General features: G+C 36.2%; 1 protein-coding gene and 1 pseudogene across 1 annotated transcript; both read left to right on the plus strand.

The window, feature by feature from the left end:
- Nucleotides 1-417: 417 nt before the first annotated feature.
- Nucleotides 418-25,161, plus strand: LOC118574987 (vomeronasal type-2 receptor 116-like). Its single transcript, XM_036175735.1, has 8 exons — nucleotides 418-659; nucleotides 9,738-10,029; nucleotides 10,386-11,192; nucleotides 11,511-11,729; nucleotides 13,266-13,389; nucleotides 17,489-17,491; nucleotides 19,016-19,887; nucleotides 25,108-25,161. Exons 1-8 carry the CDS (start codon nucleotides 418-420, stop codon nucleotides 25,159-25,161), a joined length of 2,613 nt encoding a protein of 870 aa, XP_036031628.1.
- On the plus strand, nucleotides 24,179-24,985 carry LOC118574997 (annotated as a pseudogene).

Consider the following 25,161-nt stretch of genomic DNA (forward strand, 5'->3'; position numbering starts at 1 on the left):
ACACTGCACTTGGAAAGTCATCCTCTGATATGGCCTGTTTACAACAACCATAGGTGTTTTCATATGAAAAGTTTCTTGTTTCATTCTTGTGGCCAAATAAGCCAAGGAGTACTTCATCCCTGAGCTCTTACTGCTTATTGTTTTTGCTGAAATCATGGTGCTTTTGGGCACAGAAGAAAATCTATAAACATATTTTTCAGCTTGTTTTTCACCTGAATATAGGGCCCCAGATGCAGAGCCCAAGGGTAGAAAGAGTTCCAGAAATCCCAATGGCAGTAGAGGGGGAAATAAGAAAGTGCTCAGAGTGATTACTGTGACAACCTCACTCATCAACAAAGTTAGAAGTACATATGATCCCAAACACCAGAGCTAAGTAAAAACCTGCTGGACACTGTGAGATCTGGATCCTTCAGACTTATGTCTGAGCAGACATGTGTGTTAATAGGATATTTTCTTTTGTTTACTGTTATCAGGATCTTGTCTAATCACAGTTATGTATTTGCCTACAGTTTCTCTGAGTGTTATGTCAGAATCAAAGAAGATTTTCACCATGAAGGAGATGTGGTCATGGGTGTATTTTTCCCAGTTCATACTATCTACACAAGCAAAAAAGTTCCACATCCTAATCTGCTATACTATTTCACTGATGTTCACATACAGTAAGTGGTGATACTCATTTGTCTGGTTTCAGATTTCATATTACATATGACCCAGGTGATATATGTATTCAATCCCCCAAACTTCCATTTTTTTGAAGAAAAATTCAAAATTTCTTATTTAGTAGCATGTTACTCTTCTTTTATTTTATTTTCTCAAAGATGATAAAATAAGTTTTCTTGTTTGTTAATTGATAATTGTTTCTAAATATGATTACACAATTGCAGTCCTATGATCTTACTTGGTCGTGCCTTTAAGTAACATGTTTTTCATGTTAGATTTTCAGTAGAAAGATGGTTTTGTCAAAGTTAGACCTGCCTCTTCAGGGTAGAGTAGAAGTCAAGATGTACTCTTGTGAAAAAAGGTGGTGCACCCAAAAGCTGTTACTACAGAGGGATGTGATAGTAGAGTCGCAAGATGCCACTGACTTAGGAGTAAAAGTGTCAAACTTAGACGTTGGGAGTGGTTCTTCGTGTTTAGACATCTCTGTCTGTCTTCAAGGTTCCTGTAATTAAATTAATTTTTTACTCATCTATTACTGCCACACACTTTTGCCTTTTTAAATGTTGTTCCATGCATCTTAAATAACATTTTATCTCATTTTCACAGGTGTGTTCATAAGATACATTGATTTGAACATGGCCACATGGGGCTTGTTTTGTATTACTTCAGAAATAAAATCAAACTAAGTTTGTGGTAAGAAAATACTTTTGTACTACAAAAGATTAATATATGTACCTTTCCCCCATTCCTTTCCTCCCTCAAAATCTAGTGTTGTATAACAACTTTCCTAAATTTTGACATAGAGGTTAGGGTATAAGATACATATATATCTCAGAACTAACATCATTTTCTAGGGCTCCTTATTACATCCTTTATTACAGTATGAGAGTGCATATATATGTTAAGAGAAGGAATTTATCTGCTCTCTTATGCTCTGTCTCTTTGTCTCTATTCAATTGTTTCTGAATTTTTGCATGCCTAGAAATACTCATCTTAGTGATCAACATTACAACACTTATAAGCTGTAGGCAGGAATCTTGCTGCACTAAATTGGTTTTTGTGTGTTCTAAATTACTAAATGGATAATACTTTAAGACTATAATAACTGTTCAGAAAATATACTATATGAACATTAAAAATTTTATGCCAACTTCCAGATTAATGTAAGTGATCTTTTAGTGGCAATATGAATTAGCCTATTGGAATTCACATGATACAGATGTTTCAAAGCATTTTTACCACTTTTTTCAATGCATACTCATGCCTCAGATCTCATATGCTGGTGAAAGTTCATCTGTGAAAGGCTAACTTCACCTCCTACCATGTGTATGTTGAGATCAAACTCATACCATACTCAGTGTAAAGATTTTGCCCTGGGTGAAACATATTTTGTCCCATATGGCAAATACTATTATATATGATAACTGGTACACTTCCAAGTTAAAATTGGTATTATCTCTAGAAATGTATGAGATGAAGAACATGTCCCTCCCAGTTAATTAAAAAATGTGATTAACTTGATATGTTAAACTAGATTTTCCCAAATCTACAAATATTTCTTATGTTTATGATGTGATATAAATTCATGTATCATATGAATTTTATATCTCACAATTTGGATGTTAAGGGTTTTTCTCCTCTACTATAAATATACACCTTTTTATGTGAAGTTTCTGGAAGTATTTATTTGCAGCTTATTCTAAAATATTTTGCAGTGGAATGCTTGTTTTACAATTTTTTATTACTTAATTTAATTTTGAAAATATAACATTGTTGGAGCATTTCTCTTTTCCTTCCTTACCTCCAAACCTTCCCACATAACTCTACTTCTTCCCTTTCAAATTCATGGGCTATTTATAAAGTTAATACATGGACATATGTTTACACACACACACATATTTTTGTGTGTTCCTAAATACAAGCAGGTCAGAATATATAAAGCTACGCTATTGTATATTTTTGAGAGAAATCATTTGATATTTGAATGGGTTGCTTTTCCCTATAGAAGATTTCTCTGACGCTTACCATTCCTAGGTTGCCTATAATTTTTTGTTTAGGATTAATACCTTATGGTCTTTCTCCCAGCCACTTTGGTGTGTCTAATATTCTCCTCCTCATTCATATCATGTTTCGGCAGTTTTGTTCATGAAACATTCAGGATAAGACATCGATTATAGAGCCGGGAGGTGGTGCCTCACGCCTTTAATCCCAGCACTCTGGAGGCAGAGGCAGGCGGAACTTTGTGAGTTCAAGGCCAGCCTGGTTTACCGAGTGAGATCCAGGAAAGGAGCAAAGCCACACAGAGAAACCCTATCTCAAAAAGAAAAAAGAAAAAAAAAGACATTAATTATAAAATGCCACAATTTTTGAACAAATTCTGTAACTTGGACTGATGAAGATTTATCAACATTGCTTTTTAATAATAGTAATGGCCAGTTTCATTGTCTTTTTAGGACAAATAGTTAAGGGCAACACTACATACATGTAAATATATGTATATTTTATTTTTCAGAATTGAAAAACCAGCAATAAAGAGATATAACAATCAATTTTCTGAAGCATAACTCATACATAGAAAGTCACCTGCATGTTTTCCCCCATGTGTCCTCCTTCTGTGTATTAGCAGTGAAAATGGCTCTACCCTTAACTGTCATGATTCTGAGCTCTTCCATCCATTGTTGCCTGTGGCCTCATTACTGATGGCCCTCTCTCCATGAGTTGAAGCTTTGTAGCCTTTTCTCTTCATAAGGGCAGATTGATCCTTGAATGTTCTCCATATCCTTTTATGAATGTCTATGTGGATTATATTCATTTATTTTAAAAACACTTTTTTGTTGTTTGTTCTGTTTTAGCCACTGTGTTAGGTTCATCCTCAGTATGGCCTTTCCATTAGCACTGAGATCTTACTTGCTAGCTCCATTTTTCTTAGGGTGTTTCACAAAGAATATGTACTCTGTCCTGATATATTACAACACAACCAGAAACACACATACAGGCAGCTAATCAGATGCACACCAACCTACCTGGTGTAATAATGTTTTTGGGGTCTCAAGAAGTGAGCACTGATGGCAGTCAGAGTTATCACTGTGGTGATTCTTTTAATGTTTATCTCAATGTGTCATTTCCAGAAATGCATGTGCCTATCTAACACCGCATTCATATTCAGTAACAATTCAGACCATTTTAGATTGATTTAGTCTGATGAGATTAACAAAATATTAAGTTGTCCAATGTCACTATTGTATCCAATGTAATTGAATAAAAAATTAATGACATCTCTGATGTCCAATGGAAATTATGTGATTCAGGGACAGTAATTCCTATACCACATTCCAAGATTTCTATGACTTCCAATATGTTCTTCTGTCATCTACAATTATCATCCATTGACAATATTGTACATCATGAGTTACTAAAATATATTTCTGTATAGTTAGAATCTTGTATTTTTATTTCTCAACATTTTTGCTAATTTCTTTTCTTTATTATTATTTTTAATATATTTATTTATTAATTTTTTTTCATTTTACATACCAACCCCAGTTCTCCCTCCATCCCATTCTCCTGCCCGCTCACCTCTCTCCCACTCCACCTCCATCCACTCCTCAGAGTGGGTAAGGCCTCCCATGGTAGTCAACAAAGTCTGACATACCAAGTTGAAGGAGAGCCTAGCTCCTCCCCATTGTATCAAGGCTGAGCAACGTATCCCACCATAGGGAATGGGCTCTAAGAAGCCAGTTCATGCACCTGGGATAAGTCCTGGTCCTGTTGCCAGGGACCCCAGAAACTGATCATGCCGTGCAACTGTCACCCAAATTCAGCAGGCCTAGTTCGGTCCCATGCAGCTTCCCGAGCTGTCAGTCCAGAGTCAGGGAGCTACAACTAGCACTGCTCAGCTGTCTCTGTGGGTTTCCCCATTATCGTCTTCACCAGCTCTTCTTCTTATTTCGAATTCCAAATGCCGTAAGGGAGGGTGGAGGTCTGGGCAGAATTTTGCTTATGATGGGTTTTGTTGTTGTTGTTGTTGTTGTTGTTGTTGTTTTTGAGCTGAGGATCGAACTCAGGGCCTTGCACTTACTAGGCAAGCACTCTAACACTGAGCTAAATCCCCTACCCTGCTTCTGATGATTTACAAACTTGCATCTAAGTTGTTAATGCCCAATATGCTGGATACATAGACAAAGAGCTTCCCTTAAGCATTCAGGAGGGTGGAATTAGATTAGGGAGGATATCAAGGTTAGGGATTGCAAGCAATACAACAGTTACCCAAAATGGGGGCAAGGCACTGCCTGCCTCTGCAGCTCCTTATTATTTTTAATTAAGAAAAAATTTTCACTCATTTTACACAATAAAAGATCCCCCTCTTCCCTCCTTCTCCTTCCACAGAGCATCCCCCCAACCCATATCCCTCACTCCCCACAAGATGTCAAGTACTCCCATGGGGGAATAATACAGTAGAGACAAGTCCAAGCCCTTCTCCCTGCCTCAAGGCTGTACTTTGAGGTGTCCCATCATAGGTAGAGGGCTCTAAAAGCCCTCTCATGCACCAGAGATGGCTTCTGATTCTACAGCCAGAAGTTCCCCCAAGATCAAGGTGCCTAATTGTCTCACAATGCAGATGACCTCATCCAGTCCCATGCACGCTTCACAGTCATTGATCCAATTTTCATGAGTTCCCACTAGTTAGGTTTGGTCTTCTCTGTAGGTTTCCCTGTCATGATCCTGATGCACTTGCTCCTAGAATCCCTCCTCTCTCTCTCTGACTGAACCACATGGACCACTGCCTGGTGTTTGGCTATGGATCTCTTCATCTCTCTCCATCAGTCATTGGAGAAAATATCTGTCATGACAGGTAGGTCACTCACAGATCTGATCACTGGGGCAAGACTGTTTAGTTCAGGCAACCTTTCCGCTATTTTTAGTAGTCTAGTTTGGGGTCATCCTTGGGGATTCCTGGCAACTTCCCTAGCACCAGGTTTCTCTCTTTACCCATGATATCTTCCTCTATCATGGTATCTCTTTCACTGCTTTCTTACTCCATCCTTGTTACAACTTGACCATCACATTCCTTTATGTTCTCATGCCCCATCCCCTACCCACCATTGCCCACTTCTCACCCCCATTTCACTCACTGAGATCTCATCTCTTTCCTCTTCCTAGGTGATCCATGTGTCCCTCTTTGGGCCTTTGTTGTTAGTTTGCTTCTCTGGAGTTGTGGGTTCTTGTCTGGTTATCCTTTGCTTTACTTCTAGTATCCACTTATGAGTGAGTACATGCCATGTTTCTTTTTCTGAGTCTGCCTTACCTTTCTCAGAATAATACTTCCCAGTTCCATTCATTTGCCTGCAAATACATGTCATTGATTTTCTCTGCTGAGTAGTACTCCGTTGTGTATATATACCACATTTTCTTAATCCATTCTTCATTTGAAGGGCATCTACGTTGTTTCCAGGTTCTGGCTATTATGTAGATTGCTGCTATGAAAATAGTTTTGTGTGTGTGTGTCTCTGTTAACACTGAGAATTCCTTGGGTATATGCCCAAGAGTGGTATAGCTGGGTCTTGTGGAAGATTGATTCCCAATTTTCTGAGAATCCACCACACTGATTTCCAAAGTGGTTGTATAAATTTGATCTCCCACTCACATTGGCAGAGTGTTGCCCTTGCTCCACACCCCCTCCACCATAAGCTGTCTTCAGTCCTTTTGATCTTAGCCATTCTAACAGTTGTAAGACAGTATCTCAGAGTTGTTTTGATTAGCATCTCCCTGATGAATAAGGATGTTGAGCAATTCCTGAAAATTCTTTGGGCTATTTGAAATTCTTCCTATAAGAATTCTCACTTTAGCTTGATAGCACACTTTTTAAATTGGATTGTTCATTATTTTGATGTACAGTTTCTTGAGTTCTTTATATATTTTAGAGATCAGCCTTATGTAAGATGTGGGTTTTGGGGGGGGTTCCCATTCTGTAGGCTGTTGTTTTATGTTGTTTACTGTATATTTTGCCTTATAGAAGCTTCTAGTTTCAGGAGGTCCCATTTATTAATTGTTGCTCCCAGTGTCTGTGCTACTGGTGTTATATATAGGAAGTAGTCTCCTGTATCAATGCATTCAAGACAACATCATACTTTCTCTTCTATCAGATGTAGAGTATCTGGTTTTTTGATTGAGGTCTGGATCCACTTCTCCTTGAGTTTTCTGCATGGTGATAGATATGGATCCATTTACATTCTTCTCCATGTTGTCATCCAATTATGACAGCACCATTTACTGAAGATGCTTTCTTGTTTTCATTGTACAGTTTTGGCTTCCTTGTCAAAAGTCAGGTGTTCAGTGGGGTGAGAATTAATGTCAGGGTCAAAAATTCAATTCCGTTGTTCCACATATCAGTTTTTATGCCAATACCAAGCTGTTTTTATTACTATAGCTCTATAGTAGAGCTTGATGTTAGGGATGCTGATGCCTCCAGAGGGGGCTTTGTTGTACAGGAATCTATAAGCTACACAGTGTTTTCTGTTTTTCCTAATGAAGTTGAGTATTGTACTTCCTATGTCTGTGAAGAATTGTGTTGGAATTTTGATGGGGATTTTATGGAATATGTAGATTGCTTTTGATAACATTGCCAATTTTACTATGTAAATCCTACCTATCCATGAGCATGGGAGATATTTCCATTTTCTTGTATCTTCTTCAATTTCTTTCTTCAGAGATTTATAGTTCTTGCCATGCAGGTATTTCACTGGCTCAAATAGAGTTACCCCAGGGTATATTATATTATTTGTGGGTATTTTAAAGGGTGATGTTTCTCTGATTTCTTTCTCAGCCAAATTATCATTTGTATATAGGAAGGTTAATGATTTCTTAAGTTAATCTTGTGTACTGCCACAGTATGGAAGGTGTTTATTAGTGGTAGGAATTCCATGGTATAATATTTGGTGTCAGTTATGTATACAAAGATATCATATGCAAATAGCAAAATTTGGACTTCTTCCTTTCTAATTTTTATACACTTGAGAGTCTTTTTTGGTATTATTGCTGTAGCTGGAATTTCTAGTACTATATTTAATACATATGAGGATAGAAGACAGACTTGTCTTGTTCCTGATTTTAGTGGAATTGGTTTGAGTTTCTCTCCATTTGATTTGATGTTGGATTTTGCTTGCAGTAAATTGTTTTTATCATGTTTAATATGTTACTTGTATTCCTGATCTCTCCAAGTCCTTTATCATGAAAGTGTGTTGGATTCTGTCAGAAGCCTTTTCAGCTTCTATTGAAATGATCGCATGGTTCTTTTCTATCAGTCCATTTATATGATGTATTTCATTGATATATTTCTGTATGTTGAACCATCCTTGCAGCTCTAGGATGAAGTCTAATTGTTCATGGTGAATAATTTTTTGATATGTTCTTAGAGTTCATTTGCCAACATTATATTGAGTATTTTTGTGTCAATGTTCATGAGGGAGATTGGTCTGTAATTATATTTCTTTGTTGCGTCTCTTTTTGGCTTGAAATCAGAGTGACTGTGGCCTCATAAAAGGTTAAGGTTGGCAACATTCATCCTCATCTCTTTCTCATAACAACAGTTTTTTGACCCATCATCTATGAATTTTCCTGTCTTCAGTGTAGGCATTGTATTGTAAATATATATTAATTGGGGTTAGATACCCTGCAGTTGACTAAACAATATATTATTACAAATTACAACATCCTTTAATGAGCTGTGTCTATCATATAAAGAAGCAAATTTATACAGGGGGAGAGCTATACTTATTTGTGGGTATAAGGTTAAGTTTAGATTGCAGTTAGAGATTATACTAGTTATGAAAACTGGCAGGAGTAGGTTCTCCTCTAGAGTCTATTCCTTATGCTACAGGTAGCTGTCTATATTACAAGTACAGTTACAGGCATAGTTTCCTTCCTATCCCATCATGCCTTAAGTCCAATTTGGTAAATCTCAGTTATCCAAGGCTATAAGTGTCATAATTGCACCTATAAGAATATCTCACTCTGCTGACTGTTGTAGTTATTCATTCTCCTTACATAAGGATAGGACTACTGGTAGCTTTTCTTCATTTTGAGGTCGTATGACTGTGTCTGTAATGTTGGGAGCCAGTCCTCAGTAGGGAAGCTTCCTGGTAAATACAGATTGATCTTTTCACTTTTGAAGTGTGTGATATCTTCAATAAGATATTTCCTTCTTATTGTAAAAGGTACAAAGGACATGGGCAACTGTTTATAGTTTGGGAGGAAGTCTCTTGGACTCCCCTAAAAACAACAATTCAAAAACTGGTTTCCATTGCTTGGCAATGAGATTTATTAAGCAATATGTTATGGTAGTCTAATGAAACCTATATTTCTAAATTTCAGACATTGACAATTAAGGAATATCTCAGAAGGTAAAAATGCCTGAGGTGCAAGTGAGATTACCTGAGTAGAGGTCCACAAAAATTTCTTAAGTGAACATGTGCAATCTAGGGATGATGAGCAAGAGGAAAGACTTATACACTAAAAGCCCAGGAAGTATGCAATAAATAAATCCAGGCATATGCAAATGGATGAGTAGAACCACTATTAAAAGGAAAAGTAAAGCAACATCTGCTTGTGGAGGTTATTCTCTGTCTTGCCCACATAACATTTAAATTTCAAACATTTCACACACAGTGCCACACATATAAACGACACAAAAGTAATATAATCTCACACAAATACAATGTAGTCAAAGTTTCCCAAATATTTATAAAAATGAATCACACAACAAAAAACAATGCAGCAGGAGATATGGTATTTTGTAAGTGACTTTCTTTACATTTACAAGTAAAATTTTTTGTGTACCAAAAACAATAAAAATTACAGTGAGCAGTCATGGGACTGCATATTATATGGTTCACACCGACATGATCTTATATCATCCTAACAAGGTAATATAGTGAGTTGAGTTCCAAGCATTTGGTGGAAAATTTTTAATGTGGATTTCATATAAACACTAATATTTGCACTAGAAAACCATTGCACTAAATCTGTAGCTCTGTGTGGTCTGTAATTTCCTCAGGTGTATTTTTATTCAATTTCTGCAGGTACAATTTTAAAATATACCAGTTGGTACTGTCCCTGGTGTTTGCCATTGAACAGATTAACAGGAACCCTCATCTTTTACCCAACATATCTCTGGGATTTGATTTTTATAATGTCCCATACAGTGAGAAAAACATTCTTATGAATCCCCTTATTTGGCTCACAGGGCTGAGTAGTCCCTACTGTAATTATAACTGTGTAAAAAAGAGAGTGTCAGCTGCTGTACTAACAGGACCATCGTGGGCAAAATCTGCTCATATTGAGACTCTGCTTCAGCTCTACAAATTTCCACAGGTGAGGAGTTGTATGGGAGAAGAGCCGGGTCTACTTTACTGATATTTTGGGCTATAGTAAAGAAAAAGTCAGACATTTGGATTAGTAAGATATTGATGACAGTGTCCAGACAATTGGAGATGGACTTCTATTTCAGTCACTTGGGAAGGAAAGAAAGGGGAGGATGGAGTAAACAAGGAGAATTAATAAAGATGGAAGACAGGCTAGTAATTTTCTGAAAAATTCTGTCAGATAAATTTGACTTTAATTAATGGTGAATCCATCATTGTGCTGACCATTTCCATCTGTTTCTGCAGAACGAGGATTTTGCATAATGCCATTGTTCTTTCTCTTGTTCCAAACTGTTGTCTCTTCAGCTCACTGTTGGTCCTTTTGATCCTATCCTCAGTGACCAAAGTCAGTTTACTTCTCTCTACCAGATGGCCCCCAAAGGCACATCTCTGTCTCTTGCCATGGTCTCTCTGATTGTTCATTTTGGCTGGACCTGGGTTGGTTTACTTATCCCAGATGATCACAGAGGGACTCGGTTTCTATCAGATATCAGAGAAAAGATGGAGAAAAATCAAGTCTGCATAGCTTTTGTTGAAATGATCCAAAGTACATGGAATTCATTGTCATACAAATACTGGAAAGGTCTTGGCATGGTCCAGGAATCATCAGCCAATATCATCATCATTTATGGTGACAATGATTCACTACAAGGTTTAATGCGAAATCTAGGGCAACAGATTTTGACAAGGAAAGTTTGGCTCATGACCTCTGAATGGGACCTTACTAATATCGCTGATTATTTTTTGCTGGATTCATTCCATGGAAGTCTCATTTTTTCACAACACCATGAACAGGTCATTGAATTTAAAAATTTTATCCAAACAGTTAATCCTTATAAATACCCAGAAGACAATTACCTTCCTAAATTGTGGATGATGTTCTTCAAGTGCTCATTTTCAGAACTGGATTGTCATCTTTTGGAGAACTGCCATCCCAATGCTTCCTTGGAATTTCTGCCTAGAAACATTTTGGACACAGCAATGAATGAAGACAGCTATAATACATACAAGGCTGTTTATACTGTGGCCCAGAGTCTCCATGAGATGAGTCTTCAGCAAGTACAAATGCAACCATTTGGAAATGGGGAAAAAATGGTGTTCTGCCCCTGGCAGGTAAAATCCCTTCCAATGTATTAGAGCATCAACAATGTGACATTTTAAGACTTTTCACAGGCACCAAAAAAGGTATTACATATTTCAACATTTTACATAAAAAATTGTATATATGCATACAACCTACATATGCATATATACATATTTGTCTTTGTGGATATGTGTATTTATACATATATTATATGCAAAATGTTGAAATATGTGAAACCTTGTTTGATAGACTACACCAGAGATCATGACCAGTGATAGTCACTCAATAATGTATTTCTGGTCAACCACTCACATCCACTTTAAAATATGTTCTTGCATCACTTTCAGCTGCATCCTTTCTTGAGGAATATCCATGCGGGAGCCAACATGGCTCTAGAATGGAAACAGAAGCTACATGATACTAAGTATGATATTCTCAACTTTTGGAATTTTCCAAAGGGCCTTGTGCGAAAAGTGAAAGTTGGAACATTTTCACCCAGTTTTCCCCAGGGTCAACAGTTGTCTTTGACTAAGCAGATGGTACAATGGCCAAAAGGATATTCAGAGGTGAGTTATATATTATCTCAACGCATTCAACTTATCATAATAACACAAACACATCGCCCATTATAGCAACTCCTGGTTTTGAAATTAAATCCCATTAAAATAAATTCCAAGTAGAGAAATATAAAACATAACTACTAGAAGACAATGATTTATCATTCCCTGATTCTCAAAAGTGGGAGTTCTTAGCTTTAAATGTCCATTATTACTCAGTGATGCATGGGATAGTTTTTATCAAGTTGACACAAATTAAGTTCATCTCAGAAGTAGTACATGCAATCCTCATAATATCTCTGAGCACACTCTGAAGAAGAAATTCTTTTCATTCACAACACAAACTGAATAAGTTCTGTTTTCTTTCTATGATCAAACACTATCACCAAAAGTGACTTTTGAATAAAATGAGTTTATCGGACTTACCTTTCTAAAGCTATGGGAGTCCTTTATGGTCAGGAAGCACACCAATGAATGGCACTCATGGAGAGATGGGCAGAAACCTCAATCAAAAATCTCAGTCCACACATTGGAAGTAGATAGTAATACTGGGATTGGACAGGCTCACAAATCATCAAAACTCCAATCATTGAAAGAATTCTTCCAATAAGTCTCCAATTCTTAAAATATCAATAACTCTCAAGATAGCACCAACCTTGAGGAAATATGTAGTCACATATCTGTGCTTGTGATTGCCACTTTTTTTTCAAAGCAATACACAATGTCTCTATTTGAATTCCTTCACTGTATCTGAAATTTGAAAAGTTCATTCATTTTGATTCCATGCTTAAAAATTACAGACCATAAATAGTTATCATTTTTCTTTTATCTACCTCTTAAATGGGACAATATTATAGTGAGCATGTGTGTATGTTTCTCTCCTTTTCTGTTGCTGCAAATACATACATACCCAATATTACAATAAGAAAGTGTTTCTTTTGGCAGACAGTATGAGAATGCAGCCCTTATCTTTGCAAATGTATTACTCTAGGAACATGAAATTCACAGTGACATCATATCCTCAGTCAGTATAATAATGTAAATACCACAGATCACCTTTTTCACATTCTCATTCATTCTCACACAACAACCTTTGGAATGATGATGCTCACTCTTAGAGTGAACCCTTTAAACTTCTCTTTTAGAATACTCACAAAATACCCAACAATAAATATGTTTACATCATGATTATAAGTCCTATAAAGTTGACAATCAACATTCACAATCATTATGAAAATAAAACTTTCACAACACTTACTTAGAAAGTAAGTATAGAGGCAGGAACTATCTGGAAAATCCATTTGAACTTCTAGGTCATGGCTTTTATGATCTACCAGCATCATAATTTTTTCCTTCCCCACTATACTCTAGTCTAAGTGTGGGAAAATCCTTAGACCAATCTTCTGTAGATCACAGATGCTTGAGATCTTTTTGAAATTTACGGGAATAAAACTTTGAAATTAATTGTGTGATATTAAAAAACATTATTATTGAGGTTTTCAAGGAACCATGAGAATTTGTTAACTTTGCTTCCATTTTTCTCAGACTCCGCATTCTGTATGCAGAGAGATCTGTGGTCCTGGATTCAGGAAAATTTCCCTAGAGGGCAAGGCTGTTTGCTGCTATGATTGCACACCTTGTGCAGACAATGAGATTTCCAATGAGACAGGTAAGAATAAATCTACAGGAATGGTTCCTCATTTCTACAGGATTCTGCATTATCTAAAAACCTGAAAAATATCAAGAAAGAAGTCAGACAAATTTATTCCTTCTCTTATTTAGGATATGAAATGTGCATTACCATGTCTTGAAATAGTAAAGAATAAACATTAAAATGTGTAATTGACTTATATCTATGATCTTCTGCAGATATTGTTTGCTGCAGGAAACTTCTTTCCTCTGTGCTGAACAATATGCATTTTCCCCACACACAATGTAAAACATAATTCATAAAAGTATCAAAATTAGGTATTTTATAACTGTATTTCAATAATGATTATAGCTCAGAGGTAATTCTAATGATTCTTTCCAGCAAGCTTTTTCATACATTGCTAAAGATTAGAAATTTGGGTTTAATAACCCCAATATATATTTTTTGGCTGTAAATAATAACAAAAATTTCAAATTTCCTTAGTGATTATGTCCATTTTTGCTTCAATTTAGAGAAGTAGTATATGAAATAATAGACTGAAGGCAGTTTCTACACTCTGTTATGGAGCACTTACCAAGACCTGAGAGTTGCAATGGAATATAGAATCTGCATTTAGAAGAACAGGTCAGGAACGTATTCACAGCATGTTTCATTGGGAATAAAATTCTTTAAAAGCTAGTATTTTCATACCTAGTACGAAATTGGTTACTGGGGTTATTCCAATTTTGAAATTTTTTAACAATTCTTTTTCTTTGAGAATTTTTGTTCTTTTTTTCTTTTTTTTTTTTCAGAGCTGAGGACTGAACCAAGTGCCTTGCACTTGCTAGGCAAGCACTCTATAACTGAGCTAAATTTCCTAACCCTTCTTTGAGAATTTTATACTATGTATTTGACATTCATACCCTCCCAAATCTGTAACTTATATACCTATCTAATTTGTTCTCTCTTAATTTTAAATAATTAAGAAAAACTCACTAAATACAATTTATGCTACCCAAATACTCTATATTGTAGGCCCCAGTGGAGTATTAATTGATTAGTTGTAGTTAGAGTTTTCCTGCCTGGCCCAGTCAGGACAAATCTCTTACCCGCCAGACCCACAGTCGCTCAGACCCAACCAAGAAAGCACACAAAAACTTATATTGCTTACAAACTGTATGGCTGTGGCAGGCCTCTTGTTATCTACCTTTTCTATCTTAAATTAACCCATTTTTGTTAGTCTATACTTTGCCACATGGCTTGTGGCTTACCAGTGTCTTTACATGCTGCTTTTCATGGCGGTGGTAGGTGGTCTCTCCAACCTTCTACTTCCTAGCATTCTCTTCTCTCTTGTCCCACCTATACTTCCTGCCTGGCCACTGGCCAATCAGAACTTTATTTACACAGAGCAATATCCACAGCACTTCCCCTTTTCTTTTCTTTTTTTTTTTTTTAGGAAGGTTTTAACTTTTACATAGTACAATTACATATAACAAAACAATTATCAAGCAAGAATTACAGTTACATTATTAAAGAAGATATCCTACCTATCTTATATTTGTGAGTCTAAGGTTTTATATCTAACTTATCTTTTATCATAACTGAGGAAATTATAACTATCTCATCTTCAACCACATCAAAGACCTCAGAAGGATATAATATTACCTGAGAACCAGGAGAAGGATGTAAGCATTTTTTAGGAGTCTTGCAAGTGTAGACAGAGACAGCTGGCAGCCTGGACAGTCACCTAATGATCCTTTGTAAAGTTGGTGCATTTCTCTTTAGCCCACAGGGCTAGAGTCTCTCGAGCACTTCTCTCAGTGTCCTGTAGAATGTCTGGCAGTTTCCTCTGTGAAGCAGGAACCTGAAGGACCATTTTGTCAAGCAAAGTTTAGTGGTCACCTTTCTATGGGTCCTGTATGTCTAGTTGATCAAGCAGTCCAGGCAAGAACAGTTTCTTGCCCAAATGGCTATTTTTGCCAAAGTGAAGATAAACTCCATATGAAATATCTTCAATGCCCATCCTCCTCTCTGAAGTAAATCGGTGCTGCCAGGAGCAGACATGTCTCACTGTCCAGAAAGTCTAAATTTTAAAAGTATTTTAAATGCCATATTCTGTAGGTCTTTGAAGTATTTGAAGATTACCTATCTATCTGAAATATGTCTATGTATATCTAGAAGACTTAACTAACATGGCTATGAGTATAATTATCATAGATGACTAATTATTAATCTATTTTTAATTATCCATTTTAATTTAAAATGAGCTATACAAACATAATACCTTAAACACGATTAGAAATATACACACAGTATAACAAAATTAATTTTAAGTTTGTATCAATAGACTAAAATCCATACCAATGTAAAACATTTTAAACAAGTTGTTGCTCTTTAGAAGTAAGTTCCTTAATCTACCCTTTTATCCTATTATATCTATATCATATCCCCTCTTTTTCTTTAGAAAGAGATCACATTTATAATCAACCTGTTTTAAAGAAAAATATTGTTTTTTGTCTGTCCCACACCAGAGGGCTCTTCTGATTTGGGACACAAGAATCGCTTAACCTTTCCTTTTAGCAATATGTCTGGGTTTAGAGAAGGAGTGAGCCAATTCCATCTCCAAAGCCAGCTTGATAATTTTGGGAATGTGGGCGTAGTTTCTCTTACTACTTCCTGCTGGAGGGGGGCGCTGTATCTTATGGGGATACAAAGAAAATTTTAGGATTATAGAGTAGTCCATTAGGGTGAACCTCTGATCCAGTTGCCTTGAAACCATTCTGGATGTCAGATCATCTGGGCCATGGTGTCATCGGAGACCTTTCAGGTGGTCTTGGCTGATCAAACCTGATGTATCTTAATCTGGAACAAATCCACAGCCTCTGGCTTTCTGTGGAAACAAAAGCAGAGACTCTTTTCCAAAGCAACATATCCTTATATCCAAATTTTGAAGTTAAGGTACCTTTAAAATTTACATATTTGTTTAACTCAACAGTTTTTACGATCAAGTCTTTTTTTGTAGTTAAAAATCCCAAAGACAAGACAAACCAGATTTTCTGTGTAATATCCATCTTTGTAAGACTGAAACTCTGCTTTGGCTGCTGGCTCCGCCCACCTCAGCTTCCCAACATGGCGGTGTTACAGTTTACAGCCAGCTCTGGGTCTGGAGCCATGTGTACCATCAACTATTAGAAGTAGTTCTATCAAAGCAGTGCATAGCCTAGAAATCTTTTTTTTTTAACTGGCAAAGGCTAAATCCATCATGCAGCAGAGCAAAGTGCTGCTTGTAGACCTCTCATTCCCGCCACAGGCAGATCAGACGCACACGCCAGAAACCCGCCATAGAAGCTCAAAACGGCAGGCTGCCGCTAACTTAGGAAAGACAACTAGGAAGCTGTTTTTAGCTCCGTCTTAGAATCTTTTTTCTCAGGTTTTAGGTGGAAACTCTTGCCAACACGTTGGACACAATTTGTAGTTAGAGTTTTCCTGCCTGGCCCAGTCAGGACAAATCTCTTACCCGCCAGTCCCACAGTCGCTCAGACCCAACCAAGAAAGCACACAAAAACTTATATTGCTTACAAACTATATGGCCATGGCAGGCCTCTTGTTATCTACCTTTTCTATCTTAAATTAACCCATTTTTGTTAGTCTATACTTTGCCACATGGCTTGTGGCTTACCAGTGTCTTTACATGTTGCTTTTCATGGTGGCGGTAGGTGGTCTCTCCAACCTTCTACTTCCTAGCATTCTCTTCTCTCTTGTCCCGCCTATACTTCCTGCCTGGCCACTGGCCAATCAGAACTTTATTTACACAGAGCAATATCCACAGCAATTAGTCAGGGCCACCTTCTTAAGCATTAAGGAGTTTTCCTCTTATAGCACCTGTGAGGTCAAATAGCTTCTTAGTTAAGGGTAGTATTTTATGGCAACCATACATACTTGATGATAGGTCATCATACTTATGCTTTTTAGGCATGATATGCATGATACCATACCTAATATTTATGTATTCAACTGCCCTGCTGTGTCTGTAACTTTCTATTCCATTGCAGTATTTCATGACCTCTAAATTTACAAACTTTTTGAAACTTCTCCCATGAGTGTCTGCACTTGAGATATCATAGACTGTACCCTCAAGCTGGTAATTAAAAGTACTTATTTAGTGAATATCTAAGCACAAATTGTGCACATTCATATATATAGGAATGCTTTACTTACCCATGGAAAGTCCTTTAAGATTCTAATTAATAAGCATAGTTCTAAAAATTATGTAACTAAATTATGTCAGATATTTTTAGGATAGATTACTGATTCAATGTATAAAAATGTTAGAGTATATTAAAATATATATATTTATATATGCATATATGTGTATGTGTGTGTTGTATTACATGTACCATGTGCCTTTAGCAAGGAATGGAGTTTTACATGTTAGTCCTCCATTGAAAGGTTAAAACCACAAGAAAATAAATACCTCCATATAAAAGAGAATGAAATAACAGAGTCTGAGGCAATACCTTGAAAGTAGATCCTGACAACAGATATATCAATGTGTCACAATAGATGTAAGGAAGAAATATTTACAAGCGCTATAAAATTAAATTTGATTCTACTGATGATTATTCAATGATATGTTAATAAATTTATCAATAAAATAAAATTAAAAGTCTGGTGATAAGTTTCTTTTACAAACACAGGAAAAATGATAGTAGAAATCTGGCATGCATAAATCATTGTTAATATACTTCAAATACAAGATGACTTTGGCAAATTTTCAAGAGAAGAATAGTAAAGGAATGTTTTATTTCATACTCTAAAATAGTTCTGATATTTCCCTAACTAGAATTACAACTGTTCACTAGTGCACTATTCAATCCTGTAACAATATAGCAAGGTCTACTTACTAAAGCATCCACAGGAAAGAGTCAAAGTATTTTATAATGATAAGAAATTTGAGAACCTATGCTTAAAAACAAAATATTATCAAAATTATTTCACAGGCCATTTTCTCTCTTTTGCACTATTCAGATTCATAATGTGGATATAACTTAGGATGTGGAATCAAAAAGAAAGCATGTTTATGCACTGTAACTCCATATTCTAAAGACTTGCAAAAAGATATACCAGTAAGACAGAGACACTGAAAGTATATAAGAGAGAAAAGGTTTATTTAATTTATATCACTATAAAGATTATGGGTAGTATGAGAAGCTATTGGTAATTGATAACTACTTACAAAAGAGGGACATCTCTTTTCTTTAGGGTTGTGAATTCTGAAATGCTATGCAAATTCCAGTAGATTCCCCTATAACCTGTAATACAACCATCACAGAATAGACTCGATGTGTATTAAAATAAAAAAGAAGATATAGAAAGCACAATAAGTTGGGAAGTAAATGATGGAGACAGTAAGTAATGGAACACAAGGAAAAAGGGGTGAGTTGTAGCCATACAGTTTATGTGTGCATATAAATAATAACTGAAATATCCATTAAGGAAGGTGTGCATTATAAATATGTAAGTATTCACTACAGAGCCCATACTTATTTCTCCCTGAGAAGGAAAGTGATGTTGATAACAATCCTGTGAACAGGTACAGAGAAATGGGTTAGAATTACAGGGATAACATCAATTTGGACAAAATATCACCTTCATTTTTTACCAGATATGGAAAAGTGCATGAAATGTCCAGAAAGTCATTATGCAAACACAGAGAAGAAGCATTGCCTACAGAAATCTGTGAGTTTTCTCGACCATAAGGACCCCTTGGGGATGTCTCTCACAATCATAGCTCTCTGCTTCTCTGTACTCACAGCTGTGGTTCTTGCACTATTTGTGAAGCACAGAGACACTCCAATTGTCAAGGCTAATAATAGGACCCTCAGTTACATGTTGCTCATCACACTCACTGTTTCTTTTCTCTGTTCTTTCCTCTTCATTGGCCGTCCCAACACCACAACCTGTATCCTGCAGCAGATCACATTTGGAGGTGCTTTCACTGTGGCTCTGGCCACTGTGTTGGCTAAAGCTATCACTGTGCTTATTGCCTTCAAGGTCACTTTTCCAAGGAAAGTGGTGAGGTGGTTAATAATATCAAAGGCTCCAAACCTTATAATCCCCATATGTACTCTGGTCCACCTTGTCCTCTGTGGAATCTGGCTAGGAACCTCTCCTCCCTTCCTTGACAAAGATGCTCATGCTGAACATGGACATATCATACTTGTATGTAACAAGGGCTCAGATCTTGCCTTCCATGGTATACTTGGATACCTCTGTTCCTTGGCAATTGGAAGTTACATTGTGGCTTTCTTGTCCCGGAATCTGCCAGACACATTCAATGAAGCCAAGTTCCTATCATTTAGCATGCTGGTGTTCTTCTGTGTCTGGGTCACATTCCTCCCTGTCTACCACAGCACCAAGGGGAAGGTCATGGTGGCTATGGAAGTCTTCTCTATCTTGGCTTCTAGTGCAGCCCTCCTTGGTTTCATTTTTGCCCCTAAGTGTTATATAATCTTAGTAAGGCCAGATAAGAACTCAGTTAATCATATCAGGAATAGGCCAAATTCTAGGCAGAATAACCCTCATAAAACAAAGTACAAAATTAAACATAGTTCTTATGATAAGTGATAAATTTCAAAGATGAAGTCCAGTTGATATCTATTGCAAAAGTGTGTTATACCATTATAGTATAGGTTTCATTCACTTGGGCTATTATGTTTTTAATCAATTGTATTATAGATTCTTTATAATGAAGCCAATAGAGTGATGCATGCTTAAAATCCAGATTTTATTTTCATATTAGCAGGACCTCAGTATACATCTGGGCTTTTCTGAAACTTTCTGTGAATATCATGTTATTTTGAACTCAGAGATTTACCTACATCTGCCTCTACTCTTCTGGAATTAAAGATGGCCAATCACAGCACCCTACCATAATCTTCTCTAATATAAACAATTAATATTTATGTTATTGATTTAAATGTTTATGAGAATCATGCATATTCTCATTGCTAGTTGTGTTAATCACATGTTCTTTTAAATTTTGAAAGTGGATTCCAATAAATTTTTGTCTTGTCTTCCAATCTCTGTGACAAAATATGTAGATTATAATTTTGTTTCATATTCAGCTTTCAACATACCAGAGTTGTACAAGGGCATCAATCTGTTTCTTAAGACCCCAAGGCCCTTCAGTAAATTATCATGCTCCATTTGGATTTGAGGGATTATACTGAAGAACACAGGATTTTCAAAATGTGAATGTAAGCTTTTGAGAATATAATACTTCACCAGTCATTACATAATATATTGCATGCTAAGTTATAATGTAGACTTAGTAAGAACTATATTACCCAATGTCAAATGGCAGACACTCAGAGCAAGTACCTAGGTTGAATATCATGGAGCACCACTTCCTTATTTATCCTCTGAGGACATATGTCATATTTTCAATTGTGTTAAGTTGTGATGAATACATCCACTTTCTCTTTAAGTCTAGATATTTACATATTTATCTGAATTCTTCTTTCAATTAAATTGCTTTTCCATGAACTGGTAAGGATTCTTCATCTAAATACATGAATATGTTACAATGTGCACATTTATTATTTTGCATTTCTCCAGAATTCATCACCAGTTTCTAAAAATACATACAATATATTAAATAAAATATTTTCCATTTCCACATCATTAAATAAAATTAAAGTTGTACAAAATTGTTAGACCTTTACTACTGTGGGTTTTATCCTTGTTGTGGTGACTTATTTGTTCTTATGTCAATATATTAGGCTAGGAGGATCACAAAGTGAGTTGTTAGCTGTAATTGAACAGAATTCCTGCTGGCGAAAGGGAAAAACATGCTTAGTTATGGAAACTAAACCAACTACCAAGAGTGAATGAACTTTTGGATCTCAGAGGAGAAACTGCAACTGCCTCTGCACTACAGCAGCATAGCCCCTAAACATTCTAAATAATTGTTTGCATACATACAATTAAGTCTATTCCTCACATCTATTTAAGGACATGTCATATTGAAACAGATTTACACAATGATCAAAAGCCACAGCCAATCAAAATGAAGAATTGTGGATCCCAGTTCCACCTGATATATTTACAATAAATACTATTGCCATTCCTAAGTTTCAGATTTCACTGAGGAAGATGAAATAGAATGTAAGAGCCTGAGGACCAAGTAGTTTGCTTTGCGGTGGTCTTCTAGCAATGTCATAAATTGACCATAACAACACAGAAAGTCTAATAAACATGAATTCCTAATTATGAGCTGATCAAGAACTACAACTTTTTACTTCTGATAGGATTGGCAAAATCTCCTCAACCATGTAAAAAATACATTGTACAAAGTAATACTGACAGATGAAGAAACATTCTACCATGGGCAAGCTAACTAAATGATTTGTAAGACAAAATGGTGTTCATATAATAATTTAGGATTATATATGTACATATAAATATATTGGAATCATATATATTATTTCAATTAAATGCATAGGTTATTTGTGCATATAAATACAAGTTATATGTTATGTATCATTATTTATAAACATGTATACTCCTAAAATCTACTCAAACAAACATATATGTATATATGTAATAACAATTATAAAACAATATAATAAGTTTGAAAGAGAAAAGGAATGGGTAAACAGGAGAATTTATTGGGAGAAAAAAGAACAGAAAAATGATGTAATTTCATTAAAATCTAAAAAATAAAAATGTTTCTATTCATTGGCACTCAAAGTTGATATATGTCATCTATGCTTTTACAGTTGGTCTTCAGATTCCCTTACTAAGTAAGTAATTAGATATGTTATGAAATTACCCTGAAACTTACATCAATCTTATAAAGAGTTGTATGAATAAAAATTCTACTAACATCCTACTGCTTTTTCATAATGAGCATCTATAAAGGAAGTACTTTGCTTGAAGTCAAAAGTAACTTAGAATAACAAAATCCATATTCTCAAGAAGGAAAGTACCATAAAAAGTTTTAAAATGTTTTTGTTGCTAAAAGTCATTCCTAAGGGAAGCCATAAACCACATCTAACCCTTCTTCTAAAGTACCATTAAGAACCACAGGCTCAGTTCCTCTAAAAGCGATGCTGTGTGCCCAGTACATCTACTAGGCTTCATTACAGAATAGAGATGAGGAGCTCTTAACACTAGTGTGGGGACTACAACCCAACTGCCTGCACCTGGAAAGTCTATTTCATGAGGGATTAAGGCTCTTAGACACATAGATGAAAGGTCCTATCTAATTTTCCTCAACACTTTCTCCCCCACTCACCCTTCCTTCTCTCTCTCTACCCATCTTTAGCTTTCTCTCTGTCTTTCTCTGTGTGTGTGTGTGTGTGTGTGTGTGTGTGTCTGTGTCTGTGTCTGTGTCAGTGTTTGTGTCTGTGTGTCTGTGTGTGTGTGTGTGTGTCCATTGCAAGGATACATGCAGACTTGGCAGTTTATAATAGTAAAGTGACTCAGCTTCAGTGATCTTTTGGAAGGGAACACAGAAAATTCCAAGGCAGGTAGTTTATTGACATAGCATTCCTCTTGTTTAAGCTGGTTTTGAGACTAATTAGAGATGTGTAGGTTACCACCAAGATATTTCTGTCACTCTAGTACTCATTGTGTTACTATGACATGCATGTCCTTGATAAGATCCTCAGCCCTATACAAATTACAACAGACAAATGAATTAAGCTGGCATCTAGGAGTTGTTTAAAAAGTGTTTGTTCAGTAACAAACACTTAGTGTAGTAAATATGCATTCTTGTAATGTTACAAGTCCTCAGCATGCTATATTTAGGCATACATATGCCAATCCAAATACACATTTGCATGTGATAACAATTAAATAAGAAGGGTACCTTGAATTTGAAGATCAGAGTGAGATATAAAGGACAATTTAAAGAAAAGTAGAGGGAGAGAGAAATATTATTTTTTATTCTCTTTTTCCTTGTTTCTTTCTTTCTTCTTTATTTTATATCCTGTTTGCAGTTTTCCCTTCCTCATTCCTTACAGTCCTTCCACTCCACCTCACATCTTTTCCCAAGCTTGAATCCATTATAGCTCATTTTCTGTTCAGGAAAGGGCAGATCTCCTATGGATGTCAACAGAACATGGCATATAATGCTACAATAAGTATAAGCACCTCCTCATTTTTTAAGGCTGGGAACGGCAACCCAATATGAGGAGTAATTTCCCAAAAGGCAGTAAAAAAAGACTTTTATTGAAGAAATATTCTAATTCACATACTGCCTCAAAAAATAAACAGTGACAAAAGATGGAGCTGTTTGAGTCAGAGGTTAGTTATTCCAGACAATTGTATGAATGGAATGTTGCATTATCCATTACTGTTAAGCTGAAAATTACATAAGGAGATTGTCTCCCCAAGCTATAGTTTAGCAGGTTACCATTCCCAGTTATGTTCTGAAGGAAGTAGCACAAGGGAGCATGGCAGAAAGGCTCATTCACTTGTTTCAGAATGTTTTCTTTTGTTCTTTCTAACTTCACCTTTATTTAGGTGAGAGGAAATGGAACCTCTCACAGTGTGCAGCTAATAGAGATGCCTGATGGATATCTAATATTTGTTAAGAACATTAAAGCTTTGCTTTGTAGACCAGGCTGGCCTAGAACTCACAGAGATCTACCTGCCTCTGCCTCCTGAGTGCTGGGATTAAAGGCGTGTGCCACCAATGCCCAGCAGTGGCTTTGCTTTGAAAAAGAGTTGGCACCAGCAGTTTTGTTTGGTGTGGTGTGCTGTGATTGTTGCTGCAGGGAGCTGAGTAGAGAGTATGGCTGAGCTGACAAACCATGACATGATTGCACTGACCTATGGTAATGTGCATGTTGCCTTCACTTGGGAAGAGTTGACTTTGCTGGATCCTTCCCAGAAGAATCTCTACAAAGATGCAATGCTGGAGACCTACAGAAACCTTACTATTATTGGATAGAGTTGGGAAGACCATAGTATTGAAGAACATTGTCAAAGCTCCAGAAGACATGAAAGGAATGAAAGAAGCCAAACTGGAGAGAAACCTCCTGTATATACTCAATGTGGTAAAGACTTTGCATATGACTGTCAGTTTCAAAGACATAAAAGATCCCATACAGGAGAGAAATCCTATTAATGTAATGAGTGTGGTAAAGCCTATGCTCATTGCAGTACTCTTCAAATTCATAGAATAACATATACTAGAGAGAAATGCTATGCATGCAATCAATATGGTAAAGCCTTTGCACAATATGGTGCTTTTCATTTGCAAAAAAGAACACATACTGGAGAGAAATTCTGTGAAAGTAATGAATATGGTGAAGCCTTTGCTTATCACAATCATCTTCAATTACATAAAAGAACAGATACTGGAGAGAAACCCTATGAATGTAATGAATGTGATAAAGCCTTTGTACATCCCAATGATCTTCAAGGCATAAAAGTACATACACTGGAGAGAAACCCTACAGATGTATTTAGTGTGGTAAGGCCTTTGCATACCACAGGAATCTCTATGTGCATAAAAGAACACATACTGGAGAGACACCCTATGACTGTAATAAATGTGATAAAGCTTTTGCACATCATAGGCATCTTCAATTACACAAAAGAATGCATACTGGATCAATAACCAATGAATGTAATGAATATGGTAAAGCCTTTGCACATGCCAGTACTCTTCAAAGACATGAAAGAACACATACTGGAGAAAATCCCTATGAATGTAATCAGTATGGTAAAGCCTTTGCACAGTCCAGTCATCTTCAAAGGCATAAAAAAACACATACTAGAGAGAAACTCTTTTGA

Source organism: Onychomys torridus, unplaced genomic scaffold (genome assembly GCF_903995425.1).
Source record: "Onychomys torridus unplaced genomic scaffold, mOncTor1.1, whole genome shotgun sequence".
Taxonomy (NCBI): Eukaryota; Metazoa; Chordata; class Mammalia; order Rodentia; family Cricetidae; genus Onychomys; species Onychomys torridus.